Below are 14924 nucleotides of genomic sequence, written 5' to 3' on the forward strand. Positions count from 1 at the left end.
GGCATCGCAGTACCTACACCACACCGACTGCAGCAGATGTTAATGGGGGGAATGATCGAATGATGAGATAGCAGGAACATGTGGGGCTGAGTGGCCTCCGTACTGTGTATTCAGTGCAGGGGAGGGTAATTCTCAATTCACTCTCTTTCCTGTGACACTGAACACAGTTCAGACGGAATCACAGATCGAAGAGCTCAGCAAGATACTCACCCAGAATATACCACATGTCTCGAATGTTGAATCCTATTTCTTTCCTCATGTCCCCATACCTACAAAACACAGACAAGGAATCGAGAAACTCAAAGCAAACTGAAGCAATTCATTTTAATGAAATTAATTAATACCTCACTGTGTTTAGATACGGAGTAAAGCTCCCTCTGCACTGTCAACATCAAACACTCCCAGGACAGGTACAGCACGGGGTTAGATACAGAGTGAAGCTCCCTCTACACTGTCCCCATCAAACACTCCCAGGTCAGGTACAGCACGGGGTTAGATACAGAGTAAAGCTCCCTCTACACTGTCCCCATCAAACACTCCCAGGACAGGTACAGCACGGGGTTAGATACAGAGTAAAGCTCCCTCTGCACTGTCTCCATCAAACACTCCCAGGGCAGGTACAGCACGGGGTTAGATACAGAGTAAAGCTCCCTCTACATTGTCCCCATCAAACACTCCCAGGACAGGTACAGCACGGGGTTAGATACAGAGTAAAGCTCCCTCTGCACTGTCCCCATCAAACACTCCCAAGGCAGGTACAGCACGGGGTTAGATACAGAGTAAAGCTCCCTCTACATTGTCCCCATCAAACACTCCCAGGACAGGTACAGCACGGGGTTAGATACAGAGTAAAGCTCCCTCTGCACTGTCCCCATCAAACACTCCCAAGGCAGGTACAGGATGGGGTTAGATACAGAGTAAAGCTCCCTCTACACTGTCCCCATCAAACACTCCCAGGGCAGGTACAGCACGGGGTTAGATACAGAGTAAAGCTCCCTCGACACTGTCCCCATCAAACACTCCCAGGACAGGTACAGCACGGGGTTAGATACAGAGTAAAGCTCTCTCTGCACTGTCCCCATCAAACACTCCCAGGACAGGTACAGCACGGGGTTAGATACAGAGTAAAGCTCCCTCTACACTGTCCCCATCAAACACTCCCAGGACAGGTACAGCACGGGGTTAGATACAGAGTAAAGCTCCCTCTACACTGTCCCCCATCAAACACTCCCAGGACAGGTACAGCACGGGGTTAGATACAGAGTAAAGCTCTCTCTGCACTGTCCCCAGCAAACACTCCCAGGACAGGTACAGCACGGGGTTAGATACAGAGTAAAGCTCCCTCGACACTGTCCCCATCAAACACTCCCAGGACAGGTACAGCACGGGGTTAGATACAGAGTAAAGCTCTCTCTGCACTGTCCCCACCAAACACTCCCAGGACAGGTACAGCACGGGGTTAGATACAGAGTAAAGCTCCCTCTACAGTGTCCCCATCAAACACTCCAGGACAGGTACAGCATGGGGTTAGATACAGAGTAAAGCTCCCTCTACACTGTCCCCCATCAAACACTCCCAGGACAGGTACAGCACAGGGTTAGATACAGAGTAAAGCTCCCTCTACACTGTCCCAATCAAACACTCCCAGGACAGGCACAGCACGGGGTTAGATACAGAGTAAAGCTCCCTCTGCACTCTCTGGTGAATATTTAGGCGGTGAACATTACTTGCTGATGACTTTGTTGCGTTTCTCAGTTGAGAAGCTCTCCAGCTGCAGTGAGTCCTGTGTCAGGAATGCGATGGCCAAATGGAAGTAATTATTCCAAAGCTGTAAGGAATAGGAAGGAATTCTCATTAGTTCTTGATTGGCCAGGGCGGGGGTGTGGGGGGAGAGGGTCCCATCTGAACATGTCCCATCCCAAAGGCCTCACAATGGATCAGCACTCCGAAAACTATCCCATCGGTAACTCCCCACATCCCACGGTAAGGATAAGATCATCGACTCGAACACCACAGAATAGGCCCTTTGGCCCATCGAATCAAACTTGACAAAGATATTTTGTTCTCATCTGCTCCTGCTATTAGGATTCGGGGGCTGGTCAGGGGCACGCAGTGAGGCAGCCCGGGGGGGTGTGAGGATCGTGAGGGAGAACCTTTCTCTACACAGTGAGTGGGACTGATCCGGAACTTGCTGCCCATGAGGCCGGGGAAGATGAGACGATGAACGATTTGCGAAGGAAATTGGTTGGGGGAACTCTAAAGTTGTGCAGGTTAGGTGGATTGGCCATTTTAAATCGCCCCTTAGTGACCAAAGATATCCAGGTTGGGTGGATTGGCCGTGCTAAATTGCCCCTTAGTGTCCAAATATGTGCAGGTTAGGTGGATTGGCCATGCTAAATTGCCCCTTAGTGTCCAAAGATGTCCAGGTAGGGTGGATTGGCCATGCTAAATTGCCCCTTAGTGTCCAAAGATGTCCAGGTTGGGTGGATTGGCCATGCTAAATTGCCCCTTAGTGTTAGGGGGATTAGCAGGGTAAAGACATGGAGTTGCAGGGATAGGGGCTGGTTGGGATTGTTGTTGGTACAGTCTCGTTGGGCTGAATGGCCTCCTTCTGCACTGTAGGGATTCTATGATTCTTTGACTTGAGGGGAATGAAGGGGTTCGAGCGGAAGGTGGAGGGGGAATAGATTTGACTGGATCGCTCTGGAATGAGCCAGCATGGCTTCGATTGGCTGAACGGCCTCCACCTGCCACTGAACTGTATGCACCCCCTCCCTCCCCAGTCTCTTCGACTGTGCCCTCTGGATTGCTAGCTCAGTGATAATCCCCCCATGGCGCCATCTTCCCTGTCCTCATGATGCTGGGACCAGGCTGGGCCACTGAGATTGGCCCATCGAGCCACCTTGGCTGACGTGTTGCGAGGTTCAAAGGTCAGAGGTTGCCGCATGCAAATGCGAAAGGACGGTCAGTCGTGGGGGGGAGAAGTTGCCCCAGTGAGACTCTGAAACAGTGCGGGGCAGCCTACTAACGAGGGCCGAAGGGAAGGACTTGACTGGGGCGGAAGTCGTCCCCTCCCAGCAGCCCCCAGGAAGATGTCAATGGCCTCTGCTGGGTCTACTGGTGAAGGAAGGACCCCAAAGCCTTGAATCGCCCTGGAGCAGGTGGGCCTGTGGGTCTCAGGCCAGGAGGGTTTGGGTTAGGGGTTGAAAGGTCGTACCAGGCACTCAGAGAGCAAGCGAGATAGCCAGCTGACCATAACTCTGCCTCAAATCTCCATCCTGACAACCTGAATTTCTTATTCAGTGATGGGACACGGGCGTCGCTGGCTGGTGCTGATCATGATGCCCTAACTAAACTAAAAAAAACCTTCTACCCTTACTCGGTCTGTATCCCTCTATTCCCTCCCTATTCATGGACCCATCCAGATGCCTCTTACATGTTGCTAATGTTCCTGCTTCCACCACCTCCTCTGGCAGCGCGTTCCAGGCACCCACCACTCTCTGTGTGAAAAACTTCCCCCGCACATCTCCCTTAAACTTCCCCCCTCGCACCTTGAACCTGTGCCCCCCTTTTAATCGACACTTCCACCCTGGGGAAAAAGCCTCTGACTATCCACCCTGTCTGTGCCTCTCATCATTTTGTAGACCAGGTCTCCCCTCAGCCTCTGTCTTTCCAGTGAAAACAATCCCAGTTTATCCAACCTCTCCCCATAGCCGACGCCCTTGAGACCCGGCAACATCCTGGTGAACCTTCTTCCCACTCTCTCCAAAGCTTCCACGTCCTTCTGGTAGTGTGGTGACCAGAACTGCACGCAATACTCCAAATGCGGCCTAACCGAGGTTTTATATAGCTGCAACAGGATTTCCCAACTCTTGTACTCAGTGCCCTGACCGATGAAGGCAAGTACCCAGATAAATGCGTAGTGGTCCATTTTGGCAGGTCAAATGGGATGAAGGAGTACAATATAAAGGGAAAGACTCTTAGTACTGTAGAGGATCAGAAGGACCTTGGGGTCCGGGTCCATAGGACTCTAGAATCGGCCCTTCAGGTGGAGGAGGTGGTTAAGAAGGCGTATGGTGTGCTGGCCTTTATCAATCGAGGGATTGAGTTTAGGAGTCCGGGGATAATGATGCAGCTATATAAGACCCTCGTCAGACCCCACTTGGAGTACTGTGCTCAGTTCTGGTCGCCTCATTACAGGAGGGATGTGGAAATGATTGAAAGGGTGCAGAGGAGATTTACAAGGATGTTGCCTGGATTGAGTGGCATGCCTTATGAGGATAGGCTGAGGGAGCTCGGTCTTTTCTCCTTGGAGAGACGAAGGATGAGAGGAAACCTAATAGAGGTGTATAAGATGTTGAGAGTCATAGATCGGGTGGACTCTCAGAGGCTTTTTCCCAGGGTGGAAATGGCTGCTACGAGAGGACACAGGTTTAAGGTGCTGGGGGGTAGGTACAGGGGAAATGTTAGGGGTAAGTTTTTCACACAGAGGGTGGTGGGCGAGTGGAATCGGCTGCCGTCAGTGGTGGTGGAGGCAAACTCAATCGGGTCTTTTAAGAGACTCCTGGATGAGTACATGGAGCTTAATAGGATGGAGGGTTATAGGTAGGTCTCGAAGGTAGGGATGTGTTCGGCACAACTTGTGGGGCCGAAGGGCCTGTTTGTGCTGTAGTTTTTCTATGTTTCTATGCTATCTGCTTTCTTAATCACCTTGGCCCTCTGTGCTGCCACTTTTAGGGAATTGTGGACCTGCACGCCCAGATCCCTCTGTATGTTAATGTTCCTGAGGGTTCTGCCATTTACAGTACAATTCACACCTAAATTTGATCCTCCAAAATCTCGTAACCTTTTTTCACCTTTGAGCTCTGAGAGACAACACACCCACCCCCCTCTCCCCCTCTTCTCCAGGGGAGAAATCCAACCCCTCCCCCCTCTTACTCACCTGTAACTCAAAATTAGCTTGGTCGAGGAATAGCTTGTTGAGGACAGCTGCGAACTGGTTGATGGCTCGAAGGAAAACCCTACAGGGAGAGAGAGAGAGGCAGCAAAAACTGAGCATATTCGCAGCCTTGGACACACCTTTTTATTCGTTCTTGCTGAAAGGAGGTGCTGTCGAAACTTTTTGACTTTTACTTATCAGGACAAATGCAAGAATTCCAAATTTCAAACAATAGAGGGAGCTGATTGGTTGGCAAGTTGGTTGGCTGAGGCATCTGTGATGACACTGTGCCTTTAAGAAAGGTATTTGTGTCATGTTTCTTGTGCAGGATTTTTTTAAACAGTGAGTTCTATTTATCGGTGCCACTTTGTCTATAACTGAGAGCCCACATGTTGTAACTGCAGCAGCATAATTGATCCGAATTGTTGTAATTCCTGTTTTAATCTGGATTAATGCAGTGTTGTTATTTTTGTGTTTTCCCCTGGGGTTTTCCAGAGTGGGGCTTGATTAGGTTGATTGACAGGAAAGTCATGTGACTGGGCGGGGATAGGCTCAGTTGTTGCTTGGGATATTCAGGCAGGAGAAGCTCCCTATCTCCCTCTCTGGAGATTGGAGTCTGGGACCTGCCAGAAAATCGGTCTCTTTCTCTGATGTTCTGCTGTTTGAAGATGGGTCTTTCTCTGGAGGTGGCTGTATGAGAGTCAGAAGACAGGCGTCCTTCTGTATCTCTGTCCAGGGATGTTAAAAGGTTGGAAGCCTCGCACTCACATCAGCCTATATGTTTTCTGAAGAGCGATTTATATCTGTGGGGATATTGCTTAAATTGGAACTAATAGAGATCGGCTAGCAGTTAAGAATTATAACTTGCCCTGTTGAAATATTTCAACTGGTAAAATTTGTGCTAATTCTTTTTTTATATTTTAATTGTGATGTAAAATTAAATTAATTTTAATAAAAGCTTCCTAGTGGGTCAATCGAATCACACCTGGAGTGAAGCACTAATGCCAAAATCAATAAAAGTTGGGGTATGTGCTAACTTCTGAATATACCTTGGAGTTTCTGATCTGGTCCCTAACACATTGCCATTGGAGAGAGCAACTGGGAATTATAGACTCCCCAAGCTCCGGGGTAATTCTAGATAAGGCTTGGACATATTCCTTTTACTTGCACAGAATGGATACGAGTGTCAATTTGAGTAGGTATAAATGAGCCACATCACCGATGATCTTTAATTGGTTGTTAGTGTAGCTATTGGTGCACTCAAGATTGTTCAGTAAGTGCACATCCCACAGTGGAGGTTACATTTTGTTTCGCAAGCGCAGGATGGCTTGAGGATGGAAGGTCATCTTGGGGTCAAAGGTGAATCCCCCTGAAGGTTAGCAACGAAACTGCCTTTAATATCAGACGGCTGCCAGGAAGTTGTGGGGGGGTATATACCCCACTGGTATATGCCCAGAACGATGGCTTGTTGATGCCAACTTGAGAGGCTGCACTACCTCCAATGTTTTGGTTCCTGGGATCACACTCTGCTTTCTTACCCTTCTGAGCATCCCCCTACCTGTTCTGCACCATGTTCATCACCATCCAATCCGAGGGATAAACGTTCTTCCCGATGAGATCCTTGAACATGATGAATGTCTCCATCAGAAAGTCCTGGGAAGGAAGAACAAGGGACCCAATTCAGTCTTTAAATCTTCGGGGTGGTAAAGGTGGTTGTGACGATACCAGAACGTTTGGTGATTAGTTTGAGCCGGGGCAGAGCCTGTTTGACATTCAACCAGGGACATTTTGAATCAGAACGTGCTGGAAATACATGGGGCATTCTTTAGACTCCCTCTGCTGGTACATGTGTGTGTGTGTGTGCGTGTGTGCTGGTATGTGCGTGTGCGTGGCAGGCAATGTCTCTGTCTTTCTCTCTCTCTCTCTCTCCGGAGACGTGGTGAAGGTTCCAGAACTGGGAAGCCTCGGAGAATTGATCCAACATTCAAAGGAGCAATTCACAGCAGGCGTTACAGAGCTGCAAAATCCAGCATCACGCGGGCATACTCGCTTTCTGTGCTAAGTCTAGAAGAGGATGTACGTCAGTGGGTATTGCTTGACTTGGAACATCAGAGATAGCTAGCTGTTAAGGATTACACTGCATCGCGTTTGATTCCTGTAATTGGAAAAAGTTATGCTAATTATTTTTGCTATATTCTAACTGCGTGCTTAAATAAACTTGGTTTGGTAAAAGCTCCCGAGTGGGTCACTTGAATCATACCTGGAGTGAAACACTTTATTTTCACCAATGCCAAATTCAAATGTTAAACTTAGGGTGTACGATAACTTCACAAAACACCTTGGAGATTCTAACCTGGGTCTTAACACTTACAATGACATCGTGACGAGTCTTGAAGGTGTTGATGTAGTGTTTATAATGGCTGTCTTCCATTTGGTTGAGAATGGCAATCATACAGGCGATGAAGGGGCCCTGTAGGGGGAGGCAGAGAGGGAGTCAGTGTCCTGTCAAGACCCAGTGGAAGAGCCGCCCTTCCAATCACCCATTGCCGGGAGACAGATTCCACCGCCTAGCGCGTGTGAGGTTGAGTGTCAAAGGAATCCCTGGGGAAGGGGGAGGATGTTGGAGTGACTTGCACATTCTCCACGCCAGGGGAAACTCCCAGTCTTGGACCCGTACATAGAAACTAGAAGCAGGGGTAGGCCATTCGGCCCTGGTGGCCTGCATTGCGATCATGGCTGATCATCGAATATCCTGATAGCCTCTTACCCATCCCGGCCCCCGCCGCCACCACACCCCCCCTCCCCCCCCCCCCCCCCCCCCCCGCCCCACCAACACCCCCACATCCCATATCCCTTGATCCATAGAATCCTGACAGTGCAGAAGAGGCCATTCGGCCCATCGAGTCTGCACCGAATCTCTTACAGATTATTTTACCCAGGCCACTCCCCCGCCCTATCCCTGCAACTGAACACTATTCCTAACCTGCACATCTTTGGACACCAAGGGACAATTTAGCATGGCCAATCCACCTAACCTGCACATCTTTGGACACCAAGGGACAATTTAGCATGGCCAATCCACCTAACCTACACATCTTTGGACACTAAGGGACAATTTAGCATGGCCAATCCACCTAACCTACACATCTTTGGACACTAAGGGACAATTTAGCATGGCCAATCCACTAACCTGCACATCTTTGGACACTAAGGGGCAATTTGGCATGGCCAATCCACCTAACCTGCACATCTTTGGACACTAAGGGACAATTTAGCATGGCCAATCCACCTAACCTGCACATCTTTGGACACTAAGGGACAATTTAGCATGGCCAATCCACCTAACCTGCACATCTTTGGACACTAAGGGGCAATTTGGCATGGCCAATCCACCTAACCTGCACATCTTTGGACACTAAGGGACAATTTAGCATGGCCAATCCATCCAATCTACACATCTTTGGACACTAAGGGACAATTTAGCATGGCCAATCCACCTAACCTGCACATCTTTGGACACTAAGGGACAATTTAGCATGGCCAGTCCATCTAATCTACACATCTTTGGACACTAAGGGACAATTTAGCATGGCCAATCCACCTAACCTGCACATCTTTGGACACTAAGGGACAATTTAGCATGGCCAATCCACCTAACCTGCACATCTTTGGACACTAAGGGACAATTTAGCATGGCCAATCCATCTAATCTACACGTCTTTGGACACGAAGAGGCAATTCCCTTGTTTGGCGGAATTACTAATAAGGGGGGGGGGTCTCCACCCAACTGACAGTCCAGAAAGGACATTATTGGAGAGAACTGTATTCAATTTGATGATCAGCCATGATCGTAATGAATGGCGGAGCAGGCTTGAGGGGCCGAATGGCCTACGCCTGCTTCTAGTTTCTAAGTTCCTCAGAGTGCGAGTGGAGGGTGGGGGATGGGCATGTGAACACAGAGGCTGGAGGTTGGATCAAGGAAGAACACGCTTGTTGAACAAAGAAAAGTCCTGCACAGGAACAAGCCCTTCGGCCCTCCAAGCCTGTGCTGATCATGATGCCCAAACTAAACTAAAAAAAAACCTTCTGCCCGTACCCGGTCCGTATCCCTCTATTCCCTCCCTATTCATGGACCCATCCAGATGCCTCTTAAATGTTGCTAATGTTCCTGCTTCCACCACCTCCTCTGGCAGCGCGTTCCAGGCACCCACCACTCTCTGTGTGAAAAACCTCCCCCGCACTTCTCCCTTAAACTTTCCCCCTCTCACCTTGAACCTGTGCCCCCTTGTAATTGACACTTCCACCCTGGGGAAAAGCCTCTGACTATCCACCCTGTCTGTGCCTCTCATCATTTTTTAGACCCTCTATCAGGTCTCCCCTCAGCCTCCGTCTTTCCAGTGAAAACAATCCCAGTTTATTCAACCTCTCCTCATAGCCGACACCCTCGAGACCCGGCAACATCCTGGTGAACCTTCTTTACACCCTCTCCAAAGCTTCCACGTCCTTCTGATAGTGTGGTGACCAGAACTGCACTTATTCACCAAAGATCCTTAGACAGCACCTTCCAAACCCATGACCACTTCCATCTAGAAGGACAAGGGCAGCAGACACATGGGGAACACCACCACCTGCAGGTTCCCCTCCGAGCCCCTCACCATCCTGACTTGGAAATATATCGGCTGTTCCTTCACTGTCGCTGGGTCAAAATCCTGGAACTCTCTCCCTAACGGCATTGTGGGTCAACCCACAGAACATGGACAGCAATGATTCAAGATGGCGGCTCACCACCACCTTCTCAAGGGACAACTAGGGATGGGCAATAAATGCTGGGCCCAGCCAGCGACGCCCGTGTCCCACGACTGAATAAAAAGTAAATAAGTGCGGCCGAACCAAGGTTTGATGTCGTTGCAACATGATTTGCTAACTCTTGTACTCAATGCCCCGTCTGATGAAGGCAAGCATGCCATATGCCTTCTTGATCACCTTGTGTTGCCACGTTTAGGGAAGCGTGGACCTGCACGCCCAGATCCCTCTGTATGTTAATGTTCCTGAGGAACCTGTCATTCACAGTATAATTCACACCTAAATTTAATCGTCCAAAATGCATTGTTTTGATCTGGGACACTATCTGTAAGGTCTGATTCCATGAGCGGGACTACACCATTTTCTGATCAGGGCCAGTGTGATCTCCTGGACTCGTTTCAATCGCCTCAGGGGGTCGGAGAGGAATTTCCCAGATTTTATTTTCCCCATATTGGCCCTGGGGTTTTCACTCTGGGTTTTCGCCTCTCCCTGGAGATCACATGGTCTGGAATGGGGGGGTGGGGGTGAGTTAATAGTTGTGATGAACAAAGCATCGTAGCTGTGAGGGACAGCTCGGTGGATAGGATATTAGGATGTAGATAGGCTGGAAAATTGGGCGGGGATCCTGGATTCAGGATTCAATCCTGGACCGGGGAGCGGCGCGGGATTGGAGGGCCGAAGGGCCTGTTCCTGTGCTGTATTGTTCTTTGTTCTACACCAGGCTGTTGCTTGACTGGTCTGAGAGACAGATGTCCCAATTTTGACGCAATTCGAGATATTTATTCATCATTGCATTGTGGGTATTCCTGAACGCCTAATCAGCAGGTGAATGATGTCTGAGGGTCAGAGGGTAGTGAGGTGAGTGGGAAACTCCTAGCATGCGGAGTGTTTGGGGAAAGGGTAACTGTCCATTCGGAGTAGGCCGTACGGCCTCCCTATCCTCCAAACTGCGTCACCTCGCGCTGGTCCGGATTAAACTCCATTTTCCACCCAATTGGACAGCGAGGCCTGACTGGATCTTCCGTGAAGATATCATCCTTTCTCAACCGCGTACCGTCCTATCGTCCGGTGGCTTTGAGATTGGGGGAGAGTCGCGGAGTGCGAACCGGACAACGAAGGGGTGGGGCGCGGGGAGGGATGGGGGGGAATGTGGGACACTCACGACGTGGCTGGCTTGTCGGTCCATTCCGATGACGGTACGGTTAATCCTCCTCAATAACCTCTCCATGATCAGCTGGACGTGAGCTTGGCGGGGTCCCTGGAACGGAATGAGACATCGGGCAGAATGGAGCTGCGCAGTTGTAGACCATCCAACGGCAAAACCACCCCCCCTCTCCCACCCCGCCAATCTCGCCGCTACCTCTCTCTGCAACAATTGGCCAAACTCCCCGTACAATTTAAAGTTTATTTATTAGTGTTGCAAGTAGGCTGACATTAACACCGCAATGAAGTTACTGTGAAAATCCCCTAGTCGCCACACTCCGGCGCCTGTTCGGGTTACACTGAGGGAGAATTTAGCACCTAACCAGCACGTCTTTCAGACTGTGGGAGGAAACCGGAGCACCCGGAGGAAACCCACGCAGACACGGGGAGAATGTGCAGACTCCGCACAGACAGTGACCCAAGCCGGGAATCGAACCCGGGTCCCTGGCGCTGTGAGGCAGCAGGGCTAACCACTGTGCCACCGTGCCACCCGTAACGTCTGGCCTGGTAAATGGGATTGCCTCACAATCGCGCAGTCCTTTGGTAACCAGGGCTCGGTGGGGCAACTGATGGGCTGAATGGCCTCTGGCAGTGGTTCTACGGGCCAGGTCAGAGTGCGGAGGGTTACTCACGATATCGTTGCGGTCCAGCACCTGTAGGACGGCGCTCAGTAAGTGCGCACAGGCCTCGTGGTCGGGTTTGCTGGAGTTGTCGTCCAGTTGGCCACTCAGTTGGTCGATCATGAGAGGGAGGAGGATGTCTCTGCATTCTGTCGGAGCAAAGCCGAGGTTGAAATACTCTCAAAATATTCTCAACATCCGACTCTGTCTCCCAGAGCCGGACTTCACACAGTGCCTTTCACTCACACCCCCTCTCCCTGAACACACTCTCACTCTCGCCCTGTCTCTACCTTTCTCTCTCTCTACCTCTCTCTCTCTGTATCTCTCTCTCTCTAACTTTCTCTATCTCTCTATCTTTCTTTCTTTCTATTTCTCTATCTCTCTATCTTTCCCTTTCTCTATCTCTCTCTGTTTTTCTCTCTCTGTTTTTCTCTCTCTGTTTCCCTCTCTCTTTATCCTTCTCTGCCTCACTCTATCTTTCTCTGTCTCACTCTATCTTTCTCGCTCTCTTTCTCTGTCTCTCTGTCTCCTTCTCCCACTCTGTAACGGCTATGCTCTCTCTCTCTCTTTCCCTCTCTAAGACTGCTGTGCACACTCTCTATTTCTCCCTCTCTCTGTAACTGCCACCCTCTCTCTCTATCCTTCTCTCTCCCTCTTTCTCTGTAACTCTTTCTCTACAACGGCCACCCTCTCTCTCTCTCTCTCCCTCTCTCTGTATCTGCCACCCTCCCTCACCCTCTCTCTCCCTCTCCCTCTTCCCTCTCTGTATCTGCCACCCTCCCTCACCCTCTCTCTCCCTCTCTCTCTCTTCCCTCTCTGTATCTGCCACCCTCCCTCACCCTCTCTCTCTCTCTCTGGTAAATGGGTGCAGAAAAGTGGGTGCAGAGAGCAGAAAAGATTTACTAGGATGCTACCGGGACTTGATGGTTTGAGTTATAAGGAGAGGCTGGATAGACTGGGACTTTTCTCTCTGGAGCGTAGGAGGCTGAGGGGTGATCTTATAGAGGTCTATAAAATAATGAGGGGCACAGATCAGCTAGATAGTCAATATCTTTTCCCAAAGGTAGGGGAGTCTAAAACTAGAGGGCATAGGTTTAAGGTGAGAGGGGAGAGATACAAAAGGGTCCAGAGGGACAATTTTTTCACACAGAGGGTGGTGAGTGTCTGGAACGAGCTGCCAGAGGTAGTAGTAGAGGCGAGTACAATCTTTTAAAAAGCATTTAGATAGCTTCACAGCTCCAGGGACCCGGGTTCGATTCCCGGCTCGGGTCACTGTCTGTGTATAGTTTGCACATTCTCCTCGTGTCTGCGTGGGTTTTCTCCAGGTGCTCCGGTTTCCTCCCACAGTCCAAAGATGTGCGGGTTAGGTTGATTGGCCATGCTAAAATTGCCCTTAGTGTCCTGGGATGCGTAGGTTAGAGGGATTAGTGGGTAAATATGTAGGGATATGGGGGTAGGGCCTGGGTGGGATTGTGGTCGGTGCAGACTCGATGGGTCGAATGGTCTCTTTCTGTGCTGTAGGGTTTCTAAGATTCTAAGATTCTAAGATAGATACACGGGTAAGATGGGTATAGAGGGATATGGGCCAAATGCGGGCAATTGGGATTAGCTTAGGGTTTTTTAAAAAAAGGGCAGCATGGACAAGTTGGGCCGAAGGGCCTGTTTCCGTGCTGTAAACCTCTCTGACTCTCCTTCTCTCTCTGTATCTGCCACCCTCCCTCACCTTTTCTCACACCCTCTCTCCCTCTCCTGTAACGCCCGGTCCTCAGCCTCACTCGGGGGGGGGCAGCGCGGTGCAGTGGGTCTGTCGGCAGTGCCTAGGTCACGCCAGGGGCTGCACTGCTTCACTCACCGGGCTGTCTGAAGAGCTCGCTTTCCACGACCTTGCACATACAGTTGAGCTTCTGCCGCACCAGCTGGTAATCCGGGATGCTCTGGATGAACTTGGTGAACAGGACACTGAGCGGAGAAACAGTCAAAGAACAAAGAACAAAGAACAATACAGCACAGGAACAGGCCCTTCGGCCCTCCAAGCCCGCGCCGCTCCCCGGTCCAGGATTGAATCCTGAATCCAGGATCCCCGCCCAATTTTCCAGCCTATCTACATACCAATATCCTATCCACCGAGCTGTCCCTCACAGCTACGATGCTTTGTTCATCACAACCTATTAACTTACCCCCACCCCCCCATTCCAGACCATGTGATCTCCAGGGAGAGGCGAAAACCCAGAGTGAAAACCCCAGGGCCAATATGGGGAAAAGAAAATCTGGGAAATTCCTCTCCGACCCCCTGAGGCGATCGAAACGAGTCCAGGAGATCACAATGGCCCTGATTGGAAAATGCTTCCCAACCCTAGTCATTTCCACTTCCACGAACACCATCTGAATTCCCTGCCCCCGAGACAGGTTCCCAACTATCCGCAGTCTCACTCTGTACTGGCACCAGCAAGATGATCATAGAATGAAGCCTTGAAACGAGAAACAAGGAACAATTAGCCCGCGCCGCTCCCTGGTCCAAACTAGACCACTCTTTTGTATCCCTCCATTCCCACTCCGTTCATATAGCTGTCTAGATAAGTCTTAAATGTTCCCAGTGTGTCCGCCTCCACCACCTTGCCCGGCAACACATTCCAGGCCCCCACAACCCTCTGTGTGAAATATGTCCTTCTGATATCTGTGTTAAACCTCCCCCCCTTCACCTTGAACCTATGACCCCTCGTGAACGTCACCACCGACCCGGGGAAAAGCTTCCCATCGTTCACCCTATCTATGCCTTTCATAATTTTATACACCTCTATTAAGTCTCCCCTCATCCTCCGTCTTTCCAAGGAGAACAACCCCAGTTTCCCCAATCTCTCCTCATAACCAAGCCCCTCCATACCAGGCAACATCCTGGTAAACCTCCTCTGCACTCTCTCCAAAGCCTCCACGTCCTTCTGGTAGTGTGGCGACCAGAACTGGACGCAGTATTCCAAATGCGGCCGAACCAACGTTCTATACATCTGTAACATCAGACCCCAACTTTTATACTCTATGCCCCGTCCTATAAAGGCAAGCATGCCATATGCCTTCTTCACCACCGTGTCGGGAGACAGGAAGCGAGGTACGGTTAACGCAAGTCAAGATCCCCACGAGGGAGAGAGAGAAAAAAAGCCGTTTGCATTCTCTAACCGGGTGGGGGAAGGTGGTATGGGAGGCTGACAGGATTGATGTACAGAGGGATAGTATGGAGTTGACGGGCAGAAGGGTCCGATTCCAGAGTGGCTCCGGGCTGAAATGGAAAGTCTTGTTGGAAGTTCAAAGGCTTTCCCAGCTCAGAGAAGGGAGCCACGGTGAGGCCCACCATGCTCGAATAGCCT

General features: G+C 50.3%; 1 protein-coding gene across 3 annotated transcripts in view; it reads right to left on the minus strand.

Annotated features, from left to right (window-relative positions):
* dock5 (dedicator of cytokinesis 5) overlaps positions 1-14924 on the minus strand; it is a 293002-nt gene that overhangs the window by 55634 nt on the left and 222444 nt on the right. For all 3 annotated transcript variants that reach the window (XR_013500554.1, XM_078239223.1, XM_078239224.1), the window contains 8 exons: positions 13418-13524; positions 11578-11714; positions 10905-11000; positions 7311-7409; positions 6498-6592; positions 4943-5021; positions 1728-1828; positions 211-269 (listed from right to left, as the gene is read on the minus strand). Coding sequence is in view for 2 of the 3 variants with exons in the window: in XM_078239223.1 (XP_078095349.1) it covers positions 211-269; positions 1728-1828; positions 4943-5021; positions 6498-6592; positions 7311-7409; positions 10905-11000; positions 11578-11714; positions 13418-13524 (773 nt within the window). In the remaining variant the exon portion in view is untranslated. The remainder of the gene's footprint in view (positions 1-210; positions 270-1727; positions 1829-4942; positions 5022-6497; positions 6593-7310; positions 7410-10904; positions 11001-11577; positions 11715-13417; positions 13525-14924) is intronic.

This window comes from Mustelus asterias, chromosome 22 (genome assembly GCF_964213995.1).
Source record: "Mustelus asterias chromosome 22, sMusAst1.hap1.1, whole genome shotgun sequence".
NCBI lineage: Eukaryota > Metazoa > Chordata > Chondrichthyes > Carcharhiniformes > Triakidae > Mustelus > Mustelus asterias.